Source organism: Vigna radiata, unplaced genomic scaffold, assembly GCF_000741045.1.
Source record: "Vigna radiata var. radiata cultivar VC1973A unplaced genomic scaffold, Vradiata_ver6 scaffold_161, whole genome shotgun sequence".
Taxonomy (NCBI): Eukaryota; Viridiplantae; Streptophyta; class Magnoliopsida; order Fabales; family Fabaceae; genus Vigna; species Vigna radiata.
In genome coordinates this window covers 512,497-528,501 of record NW_014542362.1, presented here as the reverse complement: position 1 = coordinate 528,501, position 16,005 = coordinate 512,497, and the positions used below count along the sequence as shown (strand labels likewise).

The following is a 16,005-nucleotide window of genomic DNA, read 5'->3' as shown; positions in this document are numbered from 1 at the left end:
GATATATTTTTGGTCAATAAATTGTTCTGAAAAAAACATGTAAAGGAAAGTTAGATTATGTATTAAAATTTTTTATAGATTTTCATAAAAACATCTAATTAGAAAGAGTCAAATGAAATTTAATTGGTCAAAACTCATTGTTAGAATAACTTCACAAATCTAGATTAAAAAGATTATTATAGATTATATAACAATTCATTATATGCATCTAAGAGTGTTAGAATAAAGAAGAATTTATACTTGAAATTTTTATATTGGCTTGTTTGTTAAAATTGAATCCAATTCTTGATCAAGTTTGATTATGCAAACTATTGTTGCAATTACAATCTACGTATTATTTTTTTGTTTGTTTTATAACTTAGCCACTTATAACTAAATAACAAAGTATTGATTACAACTTAGCCACTCTTAATTAAATGATCAAACATTGTTTGAAACTTAATCAATTATGATTACAAATTGAATATTATTTAGAACACAACTACTTTTAATGAAAAATTGAGTATTTTTTGAAATACAATTACTCTTAACTAAAACTATTCACTAAAATTAGTATAATATTTTAAGACAAATATTATACACGATTCATCTCTTTTTTATGATGAGATATTAAAAATAGTAGTGATTAATATATATTTATTCAGATGTAAGATTATAATGAATAAAGTATCACATTAACTAAATCAATTATTTAAATATTCTAATCAATAAATAAAAAGAAAGTATACTACAAAAAGATGACAAAAGGAAAAAAATCATTAAATTAAAGACGAAAAAATAAAGTCGAAAAAATATACCTTTAGTTAAAAATCTCTAACATCCATATACTCACATTTAGTCTCTCTGTTATTTATAATTATAATAGCTAGTCTCTGATGATATCGTCCTTAATGTTAATTACTATAATGTGACAATTGGAAGTTAATTTCGAAATTATTATTATTTTAATCATACTTAAGTGATTTATTTATTTATTTTATAATAGATAAGATAGTAGTTTTTGAAGTTATACGATGTCAAGGAGTCCTACTAACCCCATTCTCTTTTGTATTAACATCCCTATATTTTTCTGGAAAGGACTTAGACAAAAAGTCAGCATAAGAACAATAAGTTAATTGTAGTAAAAAATTCCAGTTATGATATATTAGTATGCAATAATGTTTTCAATTACATTTGTTAGATAAAAGTTAAAATAAATTTATTTTTTTGTTTGAATATCTTTAATGCCTTCCAACAATAATGAGTTGTGCATTCTTACTAATGACCCAACGTTAGGTTGAGTATGAATTTGTGTGGTTGTAAGAGAGTTCAGTGTACTGTTATGTACTTTTAGAAATTATTCAATTAATTGTGAAATAAAAAGTTCACGTGAATTTAATAATATTTTCAAAAATACACTTTCACTTGCCAGGTCAGTGACTTTAAAGTGGTTTACGATGAAGGAGAAAACATATTATTTGTAAAGAATAGGAATTAAATAGAAAATTTGTAAAATATATTTATCCTGACTAATATTTTTTTATAAGAAATAGAGACTCCAAACATTTTTTTCAATTAAATATAATCCTCCATTTATCCATACTTATTTTAACTAATTAAAACAAAGGAACAAATAGTTCTCTCTAATAATACTTTTAAATCAAAGTTATCCATGTATTTCTTTTATTAGGTGTTTCGGTTAAAAAGGGTCTCAGGTCAATACTCTTCCTAAATAGCTTATCTTCCACTTGAACTACTTTACCACACTTTGTTCACTCATCAGTGCACTCCTCCTCCGATTTCAGTTTGCATTAACACCTTCTTAAGACACATATTTGACTTGAGCGTTAGAGTATTGTCTGCAGGTCCACTTCCACTAGATGATAGAAATTTTCTGATCGGAGGACTACAGTGACGAGTGAACAAAGTGTGGTGAAGTAGTTCAAATAGAGAAGGAGCTCTTTAGAAAAGTATTGACCTTAGACCCTTTTTAACCGAAACATTAGGTAATTGTAAATAGGAAAAGTGGAAACCTAGAAAAATATTACAACATACCCGACCATATTCACAAAAGTAAGCAATTAAATTAATCAAATAACACCACTACAAATTAAAAATGTGCACACAAGCTAGATTTAAAGTCTTTAAACGTGTATATATACACAATCTGAATTCAACTATACGAAGGCGTTTAAAGTTTGCATAAAGTACAACTTTAAATTGATTTGCATACTATTCATTAATTTCAATTGGTAATTTTCTCTCGTTTTTCTCTATATTCATTTTACTTAACTCTACATCAAGTCCAATTACTCTAAGAGAAAATAAATGGTTTTCTAAAATTTGGGAAACCAAAATTAGATATACTTTAAATTCTAAGAATTAAAATCATAAGTTAACATTGAAAATGATATGCCCGTCCTGGAATTTCTGTAAACTAATTAATCTCCCATATTATTTTATAAGTTTTTTTATGCCATGAAATATTTTTTTAAAATTAAATTCCATCCAAACCAAAACTAACCCTAAAGGCGTATTCTTTTATGGATTTTTTGAGTGGTTCATGGGAGGTATAATCCAATTAAATCCAAAAAATAATACACGTTTTTTTTTTATAAAAGAAATACCTCAGTTTTCGAGGGATTCTTTTAAATATTGATTATTCAGATAAAAAAGAGATAAGATGGAAAGTATACTCTAAAAACCAAATATATAACGGTGATTTTTTTTTTTTACCCATATAATATATAAAGTTGATCAAAATGTTTAAATTTCATTGTGTATAATTTCAATCTCCTTAATCAACATGTGCTTGAAACTACCAAGGGACCGCCATAATTGTAGTTACTTGCCATACTTACAAGTTTCAACTACTATATAGTTGGATTTATTGAGACACAATGCTTTTTAAGAAGAACTTTCTTCGCCAATATAAATTATTACAAGATTGTTGTGTAGATATGGTTAAAAATAAAAAAGATAAAAGATATAAATTATTGAAGGAGTTGATATATTTTAATCACCTTTTTTTAATTAACTCACAAATTAACAACGTCCAATAAAATTCAAGGAGTGAGTTAATTTTTAAATAATATAGATTATCTCAATTTATGTGTTGTAAATTAACTTTGCTTTTAATGAATTTAGATTTTTTTACTCCTTTAAATTTAAACATTTATATCTCATTACATAAATTTAAATATTCAAATATTTGTGAATGGTCTCAAGTAGTATAATAAATATATTTAACATCGATAGGATATGTTTTGTTATATGGCTGCTAATGTTTTAATTTTAAGTAATCGAATGACATAATTAGATACATTATCATATATTTGAAGTATGATTCTCTATCATAATTTTATCTCTAAAAGACACTTTTTTGAAGAAGTATTTAAAGTGTCTTAAACTTTAACTTTAATAATGTAAGATTATTGACGTTGTAAGAAGATTATAGAGTGTGATAATAAATTAATAGAGAGTTTAAATTGAATTTATCCTTAGGAAACTGGTTTTTAAGGTGTCGAATGTCTTAGTTATATACACCATAAATATATTTAACAAAATACGTATAGTTATGGTATTTGTGTACTGTGGCTAAGTTGCATTCACCATGGTTTCGAAATTGATCATCCGTTATGATTGGTAAACTATTGAAATATTGAAATAATTTTGACTAGACATTGATTCGTGGGTGATGCAAGATCCTGCATGATTCCATATATAGCAGAAGGGGATAAAAGCTTGGGAGATAATTGATATATAAAACTGTTTGAGCTGTGGGTGTTACAAGACATGATTCTCCTTTATGGGTGAATCAAGAGATGCTTAATATGATGAAGTATTTTATAGTTGTGTATGGTAAGGTATGTCAGTGTATATAATAATAATGTAATGCTAGGTTGGACGTCCTCATCCATGAAATGGTATAAAAATAGCCCTAATTCTTTGAAAGATTCTTATCATGTTTAATATATCATCAAATGTCAACTCTCATGCAAACGTGAGGACAAAACCAACCCAATGCTTTTAAATTTCTTAATCTCTATTCATAGGTTTTCCTGTTTCTCTTCTTTCCACGTAATTTTGTCTCTGCCAAACTCTTTACTTTAATTCTTCGAATATCTGTCATCACTCTTTCTCTCTCACTGTGAGCACTGGGCTCAAATTTTATATCTATGCACATGCCACGAAAAACGAGCTTTGGACGGTATCTAGCTAAACCTAATTTCCCTGCTGATTCCAACGTTGTCCCAATCTACATCCCCTCTTTGTCCTTTTGGGACACACACTCATCAAAATTTGTGCCCTTATGATCAGCACATCTTATGGGAGAGACATGTTTTCTTTGTTTGCTTTCTCATTTCAGACACTGCCATTCCGCATCTTTTTCATCTACCAAACTTCAAACTACACTCCTTCTCTTTATCTCATCCTTCTTTTAACTCAACAGAATTTAATAACTATTTCACTGATTCAATTACTCATCCTTATTATTTACTTCAACCTGTTACTTCGATTGATTAATTCATTCATACACATTATACAGAAGAAAGAATAAAATATCAGAACAGAAACTTAAACATACTTTAATTCTCCATCAAATCTTTATCCATTAATGTTTATTACTAAAGAGACCTTCAATCCATTAATTTATTTGACGAACGCAGTTATCTATCAATTAAGTAACATTTTTTTTATTATTGGTTAAAGTTTACAGAAAAACAGTGGATTTCACTCTAATGATATTAGCTAAATGAATGAGTTTGTAAATATATATATATATATATATTACAATGGCACATAATGTATGTATAAAAGTGGAGCACGTGATATGTCTAATAGTCACAATCAATTCAACATTGAAACAGTTACTTTTGGTAGCAACCAAATATACTGACAGATTGTATCTGTACATTTTTTTTTTCAAAAATTCATGCAGCAAAAGTACAGGAATAGTGCTGTATGAAAATTTATATAATACTGCAGTGTGAATTTGTGTGTGCAATTAATATAATATATATTAGTAATTAGTTGTGAGAGGATATAGATAAAGAAGAATTGGCAATGTGAGTTTTGAGTTGTGATGTGAAGGAAGTAAGAGTATTTTTTGAAGATTGAAGAAAAAAGCTGGAGTAGGAAAAATGGTGTTAATGGTAATAATAGTAATGGTATATGGGATTGATAAAGACGTGACTAAGTTAAACCACACATATGTGGTTGCGGTATTCAACAAATTAAAAGAGTTGGGTGCATCAGAAGTCAATAAAGTTGATATAAATTTCAATTTGGCCTTACAGCTTCTAGATTTCCTTTAGAAGAAAGCTCAATTGTCAAATATTTTCCCAACAAATCCTCTTTTTCCTACAGATTCTCTGAACAACAATAAATTACTATATTGGTTAAAAAGTGGGATCTTAGACGGTTAAATTACCTCGGCTATTACTATCTTCAGTTCAAGTGTTAATTTATTTTGATTACAACATATATAAATATAAGTGCTTGGACTTTGGACTTCCTTATTTCAATATTGAGTAAATTGAGAAACACACCTATTGTCTTTTCTTTTCCTTTCCCATGCATGGAACTATTCAAAGTTAGAGTCAAGATTCCAGTCATATAGTTCAAGCATGCGCTTAGAAAAGTAAATTACAATTGGTCAAATATTGCAATATTATGAAATGAATATTTTGGCATCAGTTACTCTTGAAAAGGCCTAAAAAATAAACTATAGTACATCTCATTGAAATATTTTTGCACATTCCCCACCAAATTTGACTATTTATATACAACATCACTGCATTATATTAAGTAAGGTTTGTCCAATGTCTAATACTATACATAAAACCAAAAATTAGACGTCACATTTACACATACAAAGCAAAGAAGTTTGTGGAAACATATGGCATTTAAAAAAAACGAAAAGAGAGAGATATTTTAAAAATAATATAAAAGGGAAGGGATTGAGAAAACGCACATTATTGGGACAGAAAAATAGTGGTATTGAAATGGGAACAAAGTCTTAGTTTAGGTGGGAAGAAAATGAAAGGTGGATTAAAAATGGGGTCCACAACATACATGCACCTATATTAAGAATATGGAGCTAGCATGATCAATTAAACTGACACCAATATATATATTTTACATTTTTATAAGAAAAAAAAAACACATTCTTGCTTTGTAATTTGTCTGTGATAAACCTGATGTGTAAAATATTTTTTACAGAAAATAAAGAGTAATGAAAGAACATTATTGTGTGTGTGTGAGAGAGAATTAACATAAAAGTGAGAAGTCCCTAGCACAGGTCAAACAATTAAGATAATCACGAGCTATGAGGAGCTAGTTAGAGACAGACAGAGAGGTAGATTGATTTTTACAACTGTCAAGGAAGGTAGAGAAAAGGGTAGAGGGGAAAAGGTAGGAATTGTCACATGATTTGCAACAGTGGAAAAGGGACCAGCAACATCTGTATCCATTATGTAGGTTTATTACAATTTAAGGAGAACAAGTAGCCTGTCCGAATATTGTTGATTCTAAATTTTCTTTTTTCTTTCTTTTTCTTTCCTCCCATAAAACCCTATCTAATATCTTAAACTTATGACTCTAATTCTGCTGCTGAATTATATGCCAAAACAAAGACCAGTTCTTTCTCTCTCTCTCTCTCTCTCTCCTTCTTTCCCCCTCCAAACATATCACTGAACACCATCATCCAATACCAACACTGAATTCAGTTCAATCTTTCCATGGCCACACACGGATGACTCACTGAATATATGTTGGGAATTTCGATTTAAGAGCAGCTTCATATATGATCAATAAGCTTTGCAAAAGAAACAATACAGACTCATTTATAGAGAGCACATCAGCATCGTGAATGGAGCTACTTTAGGGGAAAAAAAAGGTGAAACATTCAAAATCCAAGTATTCTTTTCTCTTTTCTTTTGCTGATTTCTTGGGAAAACCATCACGAATACCGGTTTATATAATCCACCCTTTTCGTGGGTTTCTTTCTTCTTCTCCTTTTCGTCTGGACTTAGGATCATCAATACCTTTCTCTTTGTTTCTTATGATTATATATGAATACTATTTCTTTCTCTTTGTTTCTAATGATTATGTATAAAACAATCCCTACAATATTACTTCCTGAAAACTGTATAATTTTTCATTATCTTATGAAACATCTTGAAATTTATGCATACACAATCTGTTGAGGATTTTTAAGTCAATCATAAGTTTTCTATTTCGCAGAAAGATTTTAAAGCATAGGATACTTCCTTCTGAGCCGCATTTCCCTGACTGAGATGTGCTTTTGTTCCTGGTGATAGCAGTGCTTTTGAATTTATCTTTCATAAGGGGCAAAACTATAACCCTTTTTCTTGATATCGTACATCTTTTCTCAATATCTAGAATAAGAACCGTGGTTGTTTTTTGAAGAGACAAGTGTCGCACCTTGTTCTTGTCCTAAAACTTTTGTATAGATAAACCGGAGAGAAATCGATTATAAAATGTTAATTAACTCGCAGGTGAACAAATTCTCTCTCTTCGTCTGTATCCTGGTTTTCTTTATTCACTGCACAATGTTTACACATGAATATTTGTGTGAGTTCATGGATATAATCATGTGAGTGTGTTTTGTAAATCTCCTGACCTCGTAATATATATAAATATATATAGGAACCTTTTCAAATTTATTGTTTCAGTGGTTAAATTAAAACAATATATTTATCTTTATATTTCCTGAGTAGGAAATGACATGACCTAAAGCACACTAAAGCGTGTGTTCATACAATTTACATCTTTTTAGTAGCACTAAATTTCTTCGTCTACCCTTTCAGTTAATTCCTTTCAACTTAAATATGTAGATCTGAATTTGGCATATCCTCATAAATTTTATTCACAGCTTCACGGTAAACAAGTTGGTTGCACTTTAACACTAAAATTCTTGAATTTTGACCTACTACAGCTATATGTGCCATAACTGTTCATTACTTTCTGATTTTCTTTTCTTGTAATATAATAATATTATATGAGTTTTAAAGCTTCGTAAATGTTGTAGAGATTACGTGTCACAATTCTGTTATTGTTGATTTTGCCAACTTTGATCTGTACATTTAAATATATATAAAAAAAATTGTGTTTTTTCAGAATGCCATTCATAATTTGTACACAATAAAGAATTGAAGTGGGAGGTGAATTTGATTCCTGAGGAACAACAAACGAATATGTCGGATGAATATGAGATGAGTGATGAACAGGTTGATGACAGTTCAATAGGATCATCGCAAAAGTGTTCATCCTTTGATCTGAATGAAGAAGCTAGTAGTGAAAATAATAGCAAGGACAATGATACGAGGTACGAGGAAGCTAAGGATGAAGGTACTTCAACAAATAAAAGTAGCAGCATAACAAGGGAAGGAAATAGTGAACGAAGAGGTGGTGTGAGACAATATGTTAGATCAAAGATGCCTAGGCTTCGTTGGACACCTGAACTTCATCTTTCCTTTGTGCATGCTGTTGAAAGGCTTGGAGGTCAAGAGAGTAAGTATACATATATATATGTTATTGATTTAGTTAAGGTCAAGTGTTGTTTATTTGTTCTTCTTTTTCTATTCGTTGTAGGTTGTCTTCATTAACAAATTTTTACTACTAAAAGAATTGTTCGACGTAAAATGTTAGGCTGAAATGTTTGCATGAATTGGTGCAGGAGCAACACCGAAGTTGGTGCTTCAGCTAATGAATGTGAGAGGACTCAGCATTGCTCATGTCAAGAGTCATTTGCAGGTAGCAACAAAACTCAGGGTTTCATAAGATTACAGTTTTTCCCTGCAAAGATATTTGAAGTTTAATTTCTATAAATAATAATTCGTATTATGTTTTTTTCATTTTAGATGTACCGGAGCAAGAAACTCGATGAGGCCGGCCAAGGTAAGATCTATTTAAATCTTGCAAAAGCATGCTAATGCAATTTAGTCCTTTTTTTTTATTAATCACATTAGAATCTTTTTTTAGTAAATATTAATATATTTATTTATCTCACTTAAACTTTTTAATCACATTTCGATAAGCTTGGGATATAATTTAATTAGTATGCTCTATTGTATGTCTCTCTCCTCATGTTTTGTTGGATAACGTATTCAAAATCACACCTCTTACATTGACAATGTTAATTACACTTTGTTATAGTCTCATTATAAGTTGAATAAAGGCTTGATATAGCATTTGAATTTTAAGACTGATCTTTCACTTAATAATCAATATTTTGTCCCGAATTCTTCTTATACTTAAATTTAAATAGATATTATTATATTTAAAAGTAAACTACAAAAATAACTATTTTCTGTTTATTTACAAGGTGTAATATCAAATACTTTTTTTTCTTGGAGAGAAAACGTATTTTTTTTTTAAAAAATTAAGAAGGCTAAACTAAAGCATAAGAATATTAAAACATATATTTCTTATAAAATTAGAACAATACAAATAATAGATGAATGAATTTATTAAAAAACACCAACCTTTTAAAGAAAGTAAAAATTTTAAGAATTTCACGTTAATTAAAATAAATCAAAAATGATATATGATTCTTAAACCTTAAGACTTTTCTATCCAAATGCACTAGCTAGTTTTTAGATTGATTTTTTCTTCTTTACAAAGTCTCTTCGATCACCTTAGAATTACAATTAATGAGAATAATGTCACATACACTCATGCTCACTACTAATTCCATTTCAATTATCATGAAACTTGGTTAAATAATCCTATTATAATCAGTACATTCATTATGAAATATAATACTCAACCATTGTTTAATAATTATAAGTTTCACCAACAATGTGTCATTTGGAAAAGGGATCCCCACTTGTTGGTCCATCAATCTTAAAGTTATAACATAAGAACAGAATAAAATTTCTGATGAAGAATACATATTTCAAATTTAGAAAATATAAATAAGGGTGATAAAAAAAACGGAGAACATGGAAACAATAGTCACTCAGTTTAGATATCTCACACTCATTAATGGGTTAAAACAAATTAAATACATTATTGATAAATTGGACATATATATTGAAAAATATAATTCTTAAAAACATCAAGGAATTAAATGCACAATACATAGAAAAATTAGTATGGAATTAATATACATGAACTAAATTTAAAGAAAATGTTTACTACTGATAGTACTAGTACTCTATTTTCCAACACTAGGCGTCTTCATACAAATTTAAAATGGATGCAAATTTGACCATTTTCATTATTTAAACAAAGAAAATTGAAGTGTGATTTAGATCGAACCATTATTTGAATTGAAATTAACAAATTGTTGTGGACAGGGTGTCGTATTTGTATTCTTTTTATATTTTATTATATTTTTCACGTAGCAACTATATAGGATATGAAAACTAAACATTGGTGTCATCGAAGTTGGAACTAGTGGTCTATGGAGGCAAAATCAACTACAGCATTTAAGTAATGCATGTTTGTGTACCCAAAGAAGTAAGCACTAACAAAAAGAGAGAAATATAGTTATGCTCAAAAAGTTAGATTTTTAGAGTTCTTAATTTTTTTATCAGCAAATTTCTTTTATACATAATAATAAATGAAATATATGGATGCTTCAAATCATATTTCTGATATTACAGTAGAACTGTTTACTAATTTGTTCCAATAAAATACATTCCAAATAAATTGGTTACAAAATAGAAAAGTAAACTTTCTTTTGTAAATTATGCAAATACTTGCCGATACTATATAAGGGTATAAAACTTTATATAAATTAGTAAATTCTAATTCTTTATTTTAACATACAATGTTTTTTCAATAGGAAATGTGGCTATAAAATAAAATGGCATAGATAATTATAAATATTTAAATTATCTCAAATGTAATATACATGGTCATCAAAGTAAATTATACACGATTCAAATATTATATCTGTTAAATTTATATTCTATAAAAAGTTATTACTTAATTAGAGTTAAACTTGCTCGTTAAGTAATATATTTCTTGAGAAATAAAGCTAGTCCTTAGGCTTTTCTTAACTTATAAGTATAATCTTTACTAGGAAATAGAAATGTCAGAATTAATTTAATGCATTGTACTGAAACTATTTTATGCAGACATTGTATAGCTCAAGATTTCCTATTCAAAACTATATTAATTTAACTAAGCAGAATGTTTATATTAAGAATTCAAATTTGCTTTAAAAGTATTATACTTAGGGAAACTGATGATCTTATTTTCATTATCCGTGTGTATTCATAATACGCCATGCTTTTTAAGAAGCTCAAAAAAAGGCATCCAAAAGAAATTATTGAACGAATTGATTTCAAGTAATGTTCGTCCAATTTATTTTGGGTCTCTCTTTTCAGTTGAGTCAAACAAAGTTGTAAGGTTTAATTTTGAAAATAGCAAGTTTTAGAATATTTTGATATTTGTTATCTCTATCTATTTGAAATTTTAAGATTAAAAAAAATCATCGTAGTTCTGGAATTATAGGTAACGTGCTTACATGAAAAACCTTTTTTCAAGAAAAAAAAAAGTTATAATAAAAAGATCAAACAATAATATCATATTTCTTTTCAAGATAGAAAAATAATTTACAAAGAGGAAAAATTAATTTTCTCACTTAATTTTTTTTTCTCAAACATTAAAGAAAAGAAAGAGATTTTGATATATCTACTAATGAAACATTACATTTGTCTTAACATGGTGAACATCAAAGTAAATTTGATCCGAAAACATGAGACTTCTGTTCTGACAATGATGTCTTTATTGTGTTTTTGGTCTGAAATTGTATGTTAGTGAGATTCTGGTTAGCATGGGTTGGATATGTGTTATTTTAAGTTTTTTACTATATATTCATCGACGTTCACTTTGCAGTATTAAGTGAAACATACAAATCATCCCACGAACTTGGTCGTATTTCTCATGCGACCCATCCTCGTCAACATTTTAAGATGGGAAATGGTGGAATTATTCTAGCAAGTGATTACACCGATCACAGTTATTACCATGGTCTCTTGCATCCTTCAAACCTATCACACTCACATTCAAAAGCCATCGATTCAAGGTAACCATGCAAACATTTTAAGTCCTTTCATTCCAAATGTTTTCCAATCTAATACAATCTGCAATATATCTATCACCAGACACCAACAATGGTTCTTCAACAATCATCAACCTTTTAGAAAACCAAGTTACTTTAGCAACGAAATTGGCTCAGCAACCTTACAAACGCAAGCAAGATCAATGTCGTCAAACCAAATTCAAGTAATGGATGCTACCAGCATTGCACCCATGAGACCAAGCCAATTTCTTGAAGAGAAAAGATGGCCTCCATTAGAAATCATGAACAGTCACCCCTGGAAGAAAAGGTTACCTTCTAATACTGAGTCAAAATCTGTTCTTCTCCATCAATTTGGCTCCACAACTTCACCATCTCTTAGACCAACTGAGTTAAACTTCCCAAACAAAACAAGATTCAGGGAACATCTATCTAACTCCGATGAGCATCGCAGCTATTCCAACGCTTTCAATCCAGAATTTGAACCTCCCTTTCGGATTAAGGTAACATCAAGGCTTAATAAGATATGGATCGCATATATTTTGTTCTTGAAAATGTCATTTTCTATTTCGCTTTTTAATCTTACTTCGATAAACTGGAAACTAGTAAAAGAAAACTAAAAATAGTAAGAGAAAAGTTAAACTCTAAAATATGAAAAAATCTATCACTAAGATGTTGTATAAGCATTTTTTTTTCTTACTAAAGCATTGATAGAATTTGGTTTCATGAAATGCAGTCGAATCAAGAAAAAATGCAGAAAGAGAAGCAGTGGGTGCCTGATCTGCGACTGAGTTTAAGTCAGAGAGATGGCAACAGTGATGGGAAGAATGATCATTGCAGAGAAACCCAAGAAATCAACACGAAACTTTCACTTTCATAGAATCTATAGCCAAGTCAATGTATAATGCAAATACCACAGCCTAGCCGTTCATACAGTCTGAGTGAAGATATATAAAACAAAATTACACAATTATATATCGCTACAACACTAAATTGTGTGGGCTGGCAAGTACATAGGGTTTCTCCTCACACCCGAAAAAACCAATAAAAAATAGGATTTGAGTGTAAAATTAATATGGTGATCATGGTGATTACGAGTGAGTTTGTAAGAGAGTTTTTTCTTGTGCAATATTTGGTTTGATTAGGCACAAAGTAAAATGAAAGAGAGAGAAGAAAATAACAAATATTGCAACATGTTTTTGCTTTTAAGTTTTGTGTGAATACATGCAGTGTATTAAGTTTATTAGTTCAGCAAGACTGAGAATATGGCAATCAGATCTTTAATGCAAGAGCTAGCTACTTTCTACCTACCGAGAAGAAGATTTAAGTAGGAAAATGCATGGATTTAAGTTTAGTATTGAGTTGCACACAAGCTGAGCTGAGTTTTATGATGAGCGTGGAATTTTTTTTCCTTAGTAGTGCATTGTGATTTTAGCTTGTTGAATGATACTGTGTAGTATTCTTTTGAGGGTGAATATTACTGTGTAGTTGAAATTAAGTTTTAAGATTATTTTACGTTTTATAAAAGGGAGCATACTACTTGAATTGTTTATTCTCTCTCCAATAAATATAGCAATGCAGTCTCACCTATTCCTCAATCAATCTAAGAATTCAGTTTAATTTTATATACAAACGTAACATTAAACACTAGTCTTACTTAAAAATCAATGTTTATGAATAGAAGTCAAATAATATTGAATTTATATCACAAGATCCTAAAATCATATGATTAATTTATTGGTGTCGACTTTTTGAAGATCAATATTCTAACTAGTCCGAACTTATAACTCATACAAATTCATTACTAACTTTTTAACTTGAATTTTAATCAAAACAATTTAATGTCAGTCAAGATAATGGTAATACATTTTTATCTTAAATTTATATTATAAATTAGAATTAATTACTAGATGTTAATTTAAATAAATATTATAAAAAATATATTATATTAATGTTAGTTTAATCAATAATAATTTTTAGAATTAATAAAAATAATATTTATATAATTAACACTAATTTAAATAAATATAAATAATAAAATCAAATAATATTAAATAATGACAATTAAGATGTCACTAACTTTATTTATTTTTAATATTTATTTAATTAATGTCAACTAATACAAAATTTTTACTTTTTTCAAAATGTTAAAAATAGTTTTTGTCGCCTTATAAGATGATATGACTTTCTTAAAAGAAAATATTTAAATTAGTCTATTAGATATTAGACTTCTAACTAATCGGTTATTGATTAAACTTTTTTAAGTAAATGACTCATTAAAAAAATTATTCGACCTAACCTAACATTAGTTAGGGTTAGATCGGTTATTGTCTTTGCATATAGCAAAATTTATAGATTTTGACATATTTTTTTTTTAATTTTAAAAGTAAATTTTAATGGCTTTTTTAGATTTTTCTCAAATCACATTTACATTATCTATTTTGCTTTTCATCATACAGTGACTTTCTTTATGAAGGAGGAGCAAGTTTAATATTTTAAAACCAAATGAGAGGATTGTCTAAAATTTTATAACATTGGGATCAATATAATTTATTTAAGTTTAATTTATAGGTATACTAATAAATTGTACTTTAAGTTTTTAGCGATATTTTATTTCAGTGAATATATAAACAATTTCAAACAAAATTAAAAATGGTATTACACTTCGTCAAATCTATACTTTATTCTTTAACTATTTGTTGTGAGTGATTTCGTGTATGGACGTGCATACGTAATTGTGTAACGTAAAATAATTATATAAAAAATTTAGGTTTATTTATTACTTATTTGTTCATCTTTACGGAAGAACAAAAATCAAGTAATACTCATGTCTTATATCACATCTAATTTAAAAAGGTATTTTATTAAAGTCCCAATGTTGAGTGGATAATCCTTTCATAATTGTTTATGATAAGTGACATAACATTTAATGTGTATGTTTGTTCTCTAAGGGGGTTTATATTCTTTTAGAGAATAAACTCTTACTTTCTTGCAAAAAAGGAAGTTGTATTGAATAAAAATAATTGCAAAGAAAATTTAAAACAATTGTAATCCAACACATGAAGGCTCACCTAATATCTCATTTGCTTGTTTTGTATTATTATTAGTAATAAAGAATATATTAATCATAAAATATTCAGAATGCTTTTATACATGTAGACTATAGAAATCAATGATACAAAGATATAAAAAAAAAAATGTAAGTAGTTTCTATAACGCAAAAATAAAAATTAAAAAAAAAAACTAAACTCAAGTAATACTCATGTTCTTATATCATGAACATTTTCATGAGTATTGATTCAATCTAATATCATCAAACTTGATCATATCAAAAGTCATGCTGACCTTTTCAAGGCATCGAGGACTTCATAATTTTTCACTCACGCACATATGGGAAATATACAAAACCACATATTCTCCCGCTTGAAGAAGGATATTATAAATTAGAAGTTTTTATGTTTGTTAACACAAAAATAGCTTTTAACTTATGTTATTTTAGACTTTTGACGTTTGTTAAATATCAGTAATTGACATCGGTTAACATATGTTAATTTATGAGCTTTTTAAAAAAAAAAATCACTATCATGAAGATGAGAGACAGGTGTCGCTGTGAGGGTGAGGAGAAAAACACACACAATAACAATTCGAAAATTGTCGCCGTAATTATACTAGAATGTGCCCAAGAACTGCATCAAAAGCTAATGAAAACAAATTTTAATTGGTGCAAAGGAAAGATAATGGTTCCAAACGTAATATAATCGGTGCAAAATGATTTTAAATGGTGCAGGGTGAAAGAAAATTTACCTGAACGTTAATGGCGAACGAAAGAAAGTAGAGGAAGAATATATAGAAAGTATTTGAAATGAATTGATATACAAATTGATAACCCAATTTGAAAGAGTTAAAAGGAAATAAACTATACCAATTTAATATCAATTATTGTAATATCAATTATAATAATTGAT

The 16,005-nt window shown here is 28.3% G+C and overlaps 1 protein-coding gene across 1 annotated transcript; it reads left to right on the top strand.

Annotated features, from left to right (window-relative positions):
• Window positions 1–6,453: 6,453 nt before the first annotated feature.
• On the top strand, window positions 6,454–13,566 carry LOC106779797 (two-component response regulator ARR18). The gene is made up of 7 exons (XM_014667992.2): window positions 6,454–6,880; window positions 8,125–8,517; window positions 8,684–8,760; window positions 8,868–8,904; window positions 11,857–12,046; window positions 12,126–12,543; window positions 12,777–13,566. The coding sequence occupies exons 2-7, from the start codon at window positions 8,202–8,204 to the stop codon at window positions 12,918–12,920; spliced, it is 1,182 nt and encodes a 393-aa protein (XP_014523478.1). The 5' UTR covers window positions 6,454–6,880; window positions 8,125–8,201; the 3' UTR covers window positions 12,921–13,566.
• The last annotated feature ends 2,439 nt before the right edge of the window (window positions 13,567–16,005 follow it).

Bases quoted from the DNA above. Each gene is read 5' to 3' on its own strand.
- LOC106779797 (XM_014667992.2), top strand. From the start codon at position 8,202: ATGTCGGATGAATATGAGATGAGTGATGAACAGGTTGATGACAGTTCA. The intron at 8,518-8,683 runs GTAAGTATACAT...GAATTGGTGCAG, and splicing joins AAGGCTTGGAGGTCAAGAGA to GAGCAACACCGAAGTTGGTG. The intron at 8,761-8,867 runs GTAGCAACAAAA...TTTTCATTTTAG, and splicing joins ATGTCAAGAGTCATTTGCAG to ATGTACCGGAGCAAGAAACT.